Source organism: Ailuropoda melanoleuca, chromosome 11, assembly GCF_002007445.2.
Source record: "Ailuropoda melanoleuca isolate Jingjing chromosome 11, ASM200744v2, whole genome shotgun sequence".
NCBI classification, from domain to species: Eukaryota; Metazoa; Chordata; class Mammalia; order Carnivora; family Ursidae; genus Ailuropoda; species Ailuropoda melanoleuca.
Window position 1 is genome coordinate 68471680 of NC_048228.1, and position 10629 is coordinate 68482308.

The 10629-nt window shown below is 49.0% G+C and overlaps 1 protein-coding gene across 5 annotated transcripts in view; it reads right to left on the reverse strand.

Annotated features, from left to right (window-relative positions):
• Positions 1 to 3827, reverse strand: part of KIT (KIT proto-oncogene, receptor tyrosine kinase) — a 90106-nt gene extending 86279 nt beyond the window's left edge. For 4 of the 5 annotated variants that reach the window (XM_034671789.1, XM_034671790.1, XM_034671792.1 and 1 more), the window contains exon 1: positions 3647 to 3827. In XM_034671789.1, coding sequence (XP_034527680.1) covers positions 3647 to 3713 — 67 coding nt within the window. In that variant the 5' untranslated portion in view covers positions 3714 to 3827. The remainder of the gene's footprint in view (positions 1 to 3646) is intronic. The other variant, XM_034671794.1, reaches the window with a different exon arrangement.
• Between the last annotated feature and the right edge of the window lie 6802 nt (positions 3828 to 10629).

Consider the following 10629-nt stretch of genomic DNA (forward strand, 5'->3'; position numbering starts at 1 on the left):
CCCATGTCTTTCAATCCCTTATTTTGAAAGTTAACCACACATGAATACGGCAAAATAAAGCACTTCCCTCTGTCCCAGCCTGTCCACCGGCCATTAAACTAAATCCATTCTGCAGCCTTGACCACTGCCTTTGAGGGGTTCCCATCCTGCAAGGCCAGCTTCAAGAATTCCGCTTGGACACTGTGGCTCATTTCCTGGTGTCCTTCTTTAATCAGCTGGGGGCAGACTTGAGGAAATGAGTCAAAATCCTAAGGGCAACTTCTAGCAGCCGTCAACAATAGCAGCAAAATCCATCACCACCACCACATCTGTCCCTAAACGCGCTACCAGGGAAGCCCCACTAAACACCTGGCACATTTCTGAGAATTTGTCTTGGGCTAGGAGTGGGAAACTGCCCTTGTCTATCTCATTGTGCCCATTCAGGGTAAATGACCAGTGGTATTAACTCATTCCTCAGAGTCTGCTCTTTCACAAGTATGCCACAAGTATATAATAATGCTAAGAGCAGTTTTATTTTTTGGAGAGGGGGAATGGAAAAAAATCTCAACTGACCTCCACCATTATTTTAGAGACAGCTCATCTTCATTTCTGAGGGCCTTTGGAATGGGACAGCGAACACCTACAGTCCTCTTGCCCAGGGTCAATTGCCTACATACTTCCCAGGGAAGCTATATTTAATGACTCCCCTCCCCGGCGAACACTTCCTTAGAACTGAGAACACTAAGACATCCTAAGACAGGCAATCCTAGGTCTTTTTTACCAAAATTTGGAAGGTAATGACCTTGCGCATCCTGTATTCCCAGAACATCCGACAATACCCTGGCCTGCAGCATGTTCTTATTGAATAGTTTCAAATGAATCTCAAAACTGAATCTATTAAGGCACGTGAATGGATATACAGTCGGGTATATATGTGGGGCTAATGCCAGGCTTCACCACTGATTATTTTGTAACTGACTTATTCTCAGTCAGTTTCTCCAGCTATAAAATGGTAAGGGATGGTAAGAGTACTACCTTCAGGGCTTGTTGGGAGGACTAGAAATACGGCGTAAAGCCCCCCTTCCACAGCGTGGGCCCGGCCCAGTTTTGAATAAAGAACAACTATGTACAACACACGAAGTGAAATTTAAGGCACATCAGAAAATGTGTTGCAATAACACAGCATACATAATTTATCAAGTCATAAGAAAAAAAATGTGTGGATGAGTGGGAAAGACCAGAATGGGGATAAATGACTTCTGAGATCCCTTTACAAGACCATCATATTATTCCCAACAGGATAAGAACCAAAATGTCCGGGCCAGCTGCTGGGTATGACTTTGGCCTCACACCTGCAGGAACAAGGGGAAAGTATGATTCACCATTCCCTGCGGGCTCATCTTGCCGGGCTCAGGAATCAGGAATCGCCAATACCGAGGGCAGTGGGGATGGAGGGTCCTACAGGGTTGGCACCTCCTTGATTGAATTCCAAGGGAAACTAGGCAAACCTGTGTGGATGGAGGAGAGAGCAGGATAGACCACACCTCCCTGCTTTAGCAAGGGGTCGACCAGTAGCATACCAGGAGTGGTCCCTGTAACCAGGAGAGGCAGAAGAATTTCAGGGAGACAGAAAGGAATCAGGAAAAAAAATTCAGAAAAACTGTAGTCTACACTCAGAACACTGGAAAAGGAGAATTTGGGACCCAAAGGATCCTTCATGATGCAGATGCCTCACCGTCCTCTTGAGAAAATTGGGATCTCCAGAATTTAAACGACCTGCCAAGGGCACACAGCTAATAAATGCTGGAAAAGGAGAACCAGAAGGGCAGCTCAAGGCTCTGTCACTATACCATACTGCCCCCCAGGAGCCAGACCTTAAAATTCCCTCTGCCAAAAATCTATTGGATGGAGAAGGAATAATTATGAGGAAGAAGGAAGCAACGAATTCATTTAATGTTTAAAAAGGGAACTATTCTGTGTGGTCTTTCTAGTGCCGTATTCGGTCCGTACACATACCGTAACTGAAATTAAAAATGCCAAGGCACAAAGACGTTAAGAACCAAACGTGTCATTTGAAGCTTAAGCGGTCAAATCCGCCACGGAATCCAGGCACACATTAATGATCCCCCCCCCCCTCCGCCACGGTCCAGATGCAAGGCCTCCCTTCCTCCACAGGAAAGCCCTCACAATGCCTTTCAAGCCCGGGAGTGGAGAGGTTGCACCTTGAGACTTCATGGAAAACGGACCAGTGGTCAATTGAGTACCACGATAGTTCCTAGCGACGCTTCCCTTTTTAGCCCTTAAATTCCAGTTCAGACTCACTTTCTGTCCTTGCATCATCGGGGTAGCCTTAAAGGTTTTTAAAAACTGACCTGGGAGACAGCAGGGTTTCAAGGGTTTCAAGGGTTAGCAGGGCGACCTGCACTCGCTCGCGCACTAGCGACACCCAGAAAAAAAGGGGCAGGGAATCTGACCGAGGGCTTCCAGGAGCCTGCAAATCCTCCTCCTCCACCTTCAGCCCCAAGTTCCCGCGCAGACGGAACCGGATTTTCATTACAGCTTTCAGATCCAAGTAAGATTTGCAGAAAGTTCCACTCCATCTCCCACCCCCGCCCCAGGCGGCCCTTAAGTAGTGTAGCTATCACGTGGGAAAGGGTGCTGCAAATCTCAAAATTCCCAAAGAAAACGGGCACCCGAAATTACAGGTCGCAGACAGCGATTCCAGCGGCTTGCAGAGCCCCGCCAGCCTATCCGGGCATACTGGCTGAGCCCGGGAGGCGGCCGGGTGGAGGACCTGAGCGTCCCAGCGCACTGTCCCTGCCTCCTCCGGGAGCCGGCGGCAAACGCAGCCACCAGCCGCTCGGAGGCGCGTGGCAGGAAAGCAACGGCACCGCGGCGTAAAGCGGCGAGCCTCTGGCAGGGGATTTACAACAGCAAAAAGTCTGCAACCTAGCGGCTGCTTTCCACACGCCCTGTCCAAGTTGTCCCCGTAGCCGCCACCTCTAGGTTCGCGGGTCTGGCCCCAGAGCCGCACGCCGTGCGCTCCCCGGGCAAAATGCCTATCCAGGGGGCCCGGGGACGCCGCGAGGAGAGGAGGCAGCGGGTCTGTCCCCAGATCTGGGCCACAAAGAGCGCCCGCGGTTTGGAAAGCGGCAGCCGCGGAGCAAAGAAAAGGCTCTCCAACTTTGCCCTCGGCGCGGCTAAGAACCTGCTGGCTGCTCGTCCAGTGCGGCGGTCACACACGCGCAACTTTTAACAAAAGGAAGCAGCGGCCGCGCCTCGTACGGCGGAGATAACGCGCTGTGTGCGGACCCTGGACCCGCCCGCCTCGGCCCCCGCGTACCCTCCGCACAAAAGCAACCCCGAACTCGCACGCAGCCTGCAGCCGCACCTCACCCACTCTTGAGCCCCTCCTTCCCGCACGACCCCCAGCTCAGCGCCCTCGCCACCAGCGGCAGGGGCTCCTCACGCAGGTGAGCGAGGCAGGGCGCAGGAGAGTCCCGGGAACGCCTCGAATCTTCCCGGAGCCTGAAAAGCACGGGCACTGGAGGGCCGTCAGCCACCCCTGCTGACGAACCCCCCCAACGGGTTCGAGCCCTCGGGGGCACAAGCTACACCGGGGCGGGGGGCGGGGGGCGCGGCCCGGGTGCCCGTGGCGCTCTCCCACCTGTCTGGACGCGGAACAGGAGGAGCAGGACGCAGAGAAAATCCCAGGCGCCGCGAGCGCCTCTCATCGCGGTGGCTGCGCTGGGATCGGAGGTCCGTTCCACGTTCTGCTCTCGCCCAAGTGCACAGAGCGCGGCAAAGCCGAGCCCCCAGAGCCGCGAGCGCCGAGCAGCGGCCCCTCCTCCCAGCGCCCTCCCCCTGCGCGCCGGCCACGCCCCTTCTCCTCGCCCCTCCTCGCCTCCCCTCCCTCCCTCGCTCCCGGGTCTCGCTCCCTCCCGGTGGCGTCTGGCCTCTGCTCCTTCGACGTGCTAATCCCCGGGGGCTGAGCCGGCGGGGAGGAGGAGGGCGTGCTGGCCCTCGCCGCCTGCTCCTGACCCCGGAGCCCCTTCAGCTCTCCACCTCTCCTCCTCCCTTGTGATGTGGTCGGGGGCCCGAGGCGGTTCCCAGACGAGGGGGGTGCCGCCCGCGCGCTTTGTGAAGCCCGGCACCCAGCGCACATTAGGGCACCGGCCCGCCACCTGGCAGGTGCTCCCCAGACAATAAAGGTCCGCCGCCCGGCCCTCGAGCACGCTCCCGAGGGAAGAGAAGAGACGCGGCTGGTGGCGGAGGTGGATCGGGCACCAACAGGAATTGGGGCGCGGGGGATTAGGAATTAGGCCCCAACATTCTTTTCCATTCCTGTTAGGGGGGGCAAGCTAGGCACCTGACACCATGGTAAAATGCTGAGCCGGGGCGTAGGTAATTATGCTCAGTTTCTCCACCTGCTTTTAACCCTAAGAACACAATTGATTTCTATTGGTCGGCGTGGCCTCCGCCAAAGAAGCCCCTGCCAAGACTTTCCTGGAGAACTCAGCTTGGCGGAGTGGGGAAGAGGGCCTTGCGAAGTTTTCTCTGGGAGCCCGAGTTTTTAAACCCATTTGCGCCAGAGTCGCTGTGCTAAGCTCTTTGGGAGCCTTACCCCCTACCTCGCGCCCCCTTCCCCATTGGTTTCTCTGTCTCTGTCCCAGAGGACAGTTACTGAGGGTGGGGGTGCCGGCGGTCCTCTTAACTGCCCTAGCCTGTACCAGGAGCAAAATAATAGTAAAATAATTCTCTTAAAACCAGATTCCACTGCCTGGGAATTGCTTTTATCCAAGGTAACAACAGTATTTGTACAAGATTTTATATTATAGTTCTTCCTTCCTCTAATATTATTTCGTGCTCACAACGGCAGCTTTGTGAGGTAGGTAGACCAGAATGCTTATTATTTGAGTTTTAAAAGTGGCCCAAGGTCGCACAGCGAGTGGAGGGGAGAGCCAGTCATTTTAAGACTAACTCTGGGTATGATGACCTTTCCCATTGCGTTCTAATAAACCAGGAAACACCTTACAGAGAGTTTCAGAGCGTAAAATAAATAGGAGGTGCCCATCAGAAAAGGTGGTGAAGAATATAGATACACCTAGACTCTTCTCTAAAATAGCATCCAAAATGTATAATTACCCAGCTCCCCCATCCCACTTTATTTAATATTGAAACCTCTCCTGTTTGATATTGATAGGACCTAAGTTAGGTTTTTTTTAAGAAAAGATTGTAAAGCTATTCACTTAAAAATGATTACTTCTGGGGACACCTGGGTGGCTCAGTCAGTTAAGTGTCTGACCTTGGGTCAGGTCATGATCTCCGGGTCCTGGGATCAAGCCACTCACTGGGCTCCACTCTCAGCCCTCTCTTCCTCTGCCCCTCCCTGCATTCATGCTCCCTCACCCTCTCTCTCAAATAAGTATATAATCTTTTTTAAAAATTATCATTTCTACGTCAGTCGGTATGTATGATTGCTTCTCCTTAAACTCATGTATTCATTCAACAAGCATGTACATGCCTACTCTGAACAAGGGAGAGCTAGGTACTGGGAGTACCATTGTTAATAGACAGAGGTGGGCCCTGCCACAATCCTTTATAGTCAAGACTGCGAACCCCCACCCCGATGTCTTAACAAATGTGTCAAGTCATACAGCTATGGGAAAACTGAAATTCGAAGTTCTCTGTTTGTGCTCTGGGCCATCAGACCACATCTTTTTCTTAGGATGACAGAGATAAAAGCTACCACTCAAAGCAATCATAAGTTTCTGGGATCTTGATTTATTTCTAAAATCCATTTTGTAGTAAGAAAAAAATCACTGAGTTAAAATATCAACATTATGCCTGAGAGAGAAAATTTACAATTTTCTTCTTCAATCAACTGATATTGGAGAGGATAACAAGTCTTCAGAAGAGCGGGTGGAAAGAGACCATATTGCAATTTAATTCTAGGCAGGAAACTTCTATCAGAAAAAAAAAAAAAAACAGAATAGGGAATCATACAATGCTAGACTGTCAGTCATGTTTACCATCCAACGAATATCTACTGAGCACCTTGGTAGGCACAAGACCTCCAAAAATCAGTAAGACAAAGTCCTTGCCTAGGGCTGGATTCACAGTCTGGGAAGGTAAGCAGATGCCCAAAAAGAAACTCTAATATCTGCTAACAGGGTTTGTGTGAATACAAACACACACCAAGTTGGCCACATAGGTTGGTAGAATACTGCAGTCCTTCTGTATTGACTGGAAAAAAGTCACTGCCCTAAACACCGAAGTGCCCCTTCACTCCAATCCCTTTCTTGAGATACCCCAGAGCTCCTCAGATCCAGCCATTAAAGGTTTAATGCCAGGCACAGCAAAAAGCCTCCAGCCCCTGTGCCTTTAGGGTTACTAGCTATTTTTAATAACACCTCATGCCAGCAAAAGAAGGCATATAGAAAGTACTCTAAGTGACCTGCTATGGGAGTGAACTATATTTTAGAATACGTCCCATAGAAACACTTACAACGATGGAAATGTTTTATTTTACATTGTCAGGTAGGATGTACAGGGCCAAATCTGGAATCTTTTTTTAGGACAGCCGTGGAGCCTCTTATAAAGTATACTTTACATCGTTTATTGTTTTCGTAACTGCATTAGTGAGGATTCTTGATTGCAACTTGTACAAACCCAGCTCAAATGGACTCAAACAAACAAAACACAAAGAAACCTAAAATGTAATGGTTCTTAGAACTGGAAGGTCCAGTGAGGCTAGCGTTAGAGACTTTCCTAGATTCAAGAATTCCAAGTCATCAGAACTTGAAGGTGGTGTGTGGTGTGGTATGGTGTGGAGTGTGTGTGTGTGTGTGTGTGTGTGTGTGTGTCTGTCCCTCCTTCAGCAGCACGCTCCTGCATGATCTCCCTGTCCTCATGTGCGCTCAGACAGCTCTGGGCTCACAGCTTGGCAGTACCAACGTGAGCAGAGCTTTTCTGCCCCCACGAACATCTCCTATGAAAGTACTGACCCGGCTTAAGTCACACGCCCACCTGGGACCAGTCACTGAAGCCAGATGGGGACTATGTGATGATGATTGACTGGGTCTGGAGCCCCGCCCACCCGGGGGGGCGGGAAGGGGGGAGTTGATGGTCCATTTCATCCACACCATGAGGCGAACGAATGAGGGAGGATGTGTCCCCAAGGAAAAACTGAGGCACTCTCACAGGAGGAAGGAGAAAGGAAGGAAGGAAGGATAGCGCACAAATAGAACAGAAGATGTTCATTATCGTCACACAGTCAAAATCTCTCACTTGAAAATTCTGTGTTTCTGACGGTAAAAGTCAAGGTGCCTATTGTAGAAAATCCAGGAAATACCAAAGATTATAAAAAAGCAAAAATCACCCAAAATATATAATTACTGAAGAGTTCATTTGGTATGTTTCTGTTAAGTCCTGTTTCTCTGCTTGCTGTAAAGATTTTTTTCCTTTATGTCATTTAAGATTTTACAATATTTGTTAGTTTTCTATCCATCTTTTTTACTACGTATAATATAAGCATTGTCCTGGATGATTAAAAATTCTTTGGAAGCAGTGCATAATGGCAGTATAATGTTTCCTTGCATCATGTACCGTAATTCTGGGTGTTTAATTATTTCTCTATTTTTTCCAGTTGTTGTTCTTTTTTTTTTGTCCTTATCACAAATTACTCGGTGATGAGCATCTTGATGAATAAAGCTTTTCCGCCTCCGATTATTTAGGAGACGTTCCTGGAGGTGGGATTACCACCCAAAGGGTATATTCCTTTTCCAGGTTGCTCCTTCCTAGTCCTTGGTTTCTCAGTAACTGTCTGAAAGTCTTTTGTCCATAAAGTGGAAGAAATGAATGTTTGATCCTTATTGGTAGACTCTATTCTAATACTAGCCGCCTCATAGCTTATGAAGGTGAAAGAAAATCATGTACGCTCTTGGTTCGAGCTTTCATCCAGTATTTACTGAACAGCCTCCATGTGCCAGATGCATTACCCTAGGTGTAGGAAGGCAACGTTAGGTAAGACCCAGGTGCTGCCCTCATGGGACTTGGAGAGAAAGAAGGGACACCTAAGGGGGTCAAAGATTAAACTGTTCACATCATCTAACGGAGGTGTGCACAGACCGATGTTTGAACACAGATGAGTACCTAAATCATGCTGTCTAGTGAGGCTCCCCCAAAGAGGTGGCACTTAGATTCTGGGGGCTCAGGAGGAGAGGAAGACACAGCAGAGAGGGGATGATGTTTAAGTGGTAGAAAGCACAGGTGTGAAGGCCAGAGGCATGGAACAGCGTGAGGGTGTGGGGTGTGGATCAAGAACCCTAAGTCCGTGCGGCACTGCACAGCTAGGGAAATGGGGCCTGCAGGGAGGGGAAGTTGAGAGCACAGGGATAAACAAGACCCGACGAGCCAAGAAACATGCACTTCATCCTCTGAACTATGGAGAGTTAATAAAGGACTTGAGGCTGGGGCCAGATGTGATAAGATCTGCCTTTTCTAAAGCTGGTGGGGAAGCTCAGTGGAGGATGAGCTGAAAGGGGATGGATCTTGAGGCCTGAGGAAAATGGCAGGGGGCCTGATGCTGTGACCCCTGGGAGAAACGGTGAGCCGAACCGGGTTCCTGCAGGTGAGAATGTGAGAGGCAGCGAAGAGGAGAGAAGGTGGGGACTTTGAGTAGGCCTAGATGCCCAACAATACTGTGGAAAATGAGGACAAGGAGGAGCTCTAGGATGGGCCCAGCTTCAGGGTTAAGCGACAACACGCTTCCCTTCGGCAAGACGTGGAAGTGGGTTTGGAGTGGCCAGTGAAGGACTTGTAATTGAGCGTGTTGAGTTCAAGGTGCTCGTGGACTTCTTAAAAGCTTGAGATGCAGGCCTGGAGCTCAGATAGAGCCAGGTCGTCGGGAGGCGGCTGCCGCCAAGGACTAGGCGACGTCACCCCAGACAGCACACAGCACCTGGAAAGCAGAGGGCGGAGGCCACACCAAGGGAACCATCCACATTGAAGGGACAAGCAGAAAAAGGGGATTCCACGAAGGAACCTGGGAAGCTAGGAGCAGAAAAGCAAAAACAGGCAGTGGCAAAAGGAGATTTTCCGGGAAGTAGGAGCATTCAGTTGTATTCTGTCTCTTAGGGAAGTCAAGTAAGATAAGGACAGAGAAGTACCCAGGGCAGTTTGTACTCATAATAGGAACGGACAACGCCTAGCCGGTTCCAAATCCCTTACACATGCTAAATCGTTTAATAGTCACAGTAACTCTGCCGATAGTTTCTCTCTGTCTTCCCACTTTACAGTTCGGGAAACTGAGGCACAGGGAAGTTAAATAACTTGCACTAGGATTTGAACCTGTGGCAGGCTGAGTCCATAGGCCCTGTGCTTAATTACCATGATAACTCACTTTCCTAGTTAGCCTAGAGGTCTTTGGTGACTAAACATATACTCTCACACTCAGACACACACACACACGCACATGCACACACACGCGCGCGCACACACACACACACACACTTAGAGTTTGTGGAGCCAGAATCCAGGCTGCAGTGGACTGAGCAATGCATTTGAAGTGAAGAGGTAGACCCAAGGGTTTATTGCTCGATGAGTTTTCAAGAAATGTAATGGTATAGGAGCACCCGGTGGCTCGGTCGGTTAAGCAGCCAACTCTTGATTTTGGCTCAAGTCATGATCTCAGGGTCGTGGGATCGAGTCCCACATCCAGCTTTAAGCAGAGCGTGGAGTCTGCTTGAGATTCTCTCTCCCTCTGCCCTGCCCCCTGCTCACTCACACTCTCTCTCCTTCTCTAAAAAAAAGAAAGAGAAAGAAAGAGAGAAAGGAAGAAAGGTAATGGTGTAAGAAAGGAGGGGATGGGGTGAGAGATTGAGGGGAGACTGGAGGGCCGTGAGCAGTTTGTGGGCTGAGGTGAAAGCACCAGAAGGGGGAGATTTTGAAGATCTAGTTGCTGGGGGAGAATGGTCAGAAAAGGGAGGTGGAAACAGAATGTAAAGCCAAGATGGAGGAATGAACATGAGAAAACAGAAGGGACAAGCCCAGTGAGAAAGGGGAGAAAGATGGGAGTTGATTTGAAAACCCTGGAGTCATATATGACACTCCCTCTCTCTTTCTCTCTAAGATATTAAGTATATATATTCTCTCTACATATTATAAGATATTAAGTACTATGTATATCATATATGTATATGTGTATATGTATGTATAAGCATAAATGTCTAATATATATGTATGTGTATTACGTGTATAATATACATGACTACATACATGTATACATATACGTAGTACTTACAATATGACACCACAAGATTGCTTTATTGGAATTATCAACAACCATTGCCGAGAACTTCATATGCCTGGGCCACTATACAAATGTAAATAAATAAAAAACAACATGATAGGGCTTCTTATCTAAATTCATGCTACTTCCCAGAATTAGGAGTATTTCTAAACTTCAGAGTCACATTTGTGTTCTATAAATCCCCACAGCACATGGTTCAGACACCCCTTAAGTCATAGATCTTTCATTGCTTTATAATAGGATTATTTGTAACCTTGTCATGGCCTCTCCACTAAATAATACATTCTTGGAGAAAACTGTGCTGTAATTCCACTGTGGATCTTACTGAAGGGCTTGCC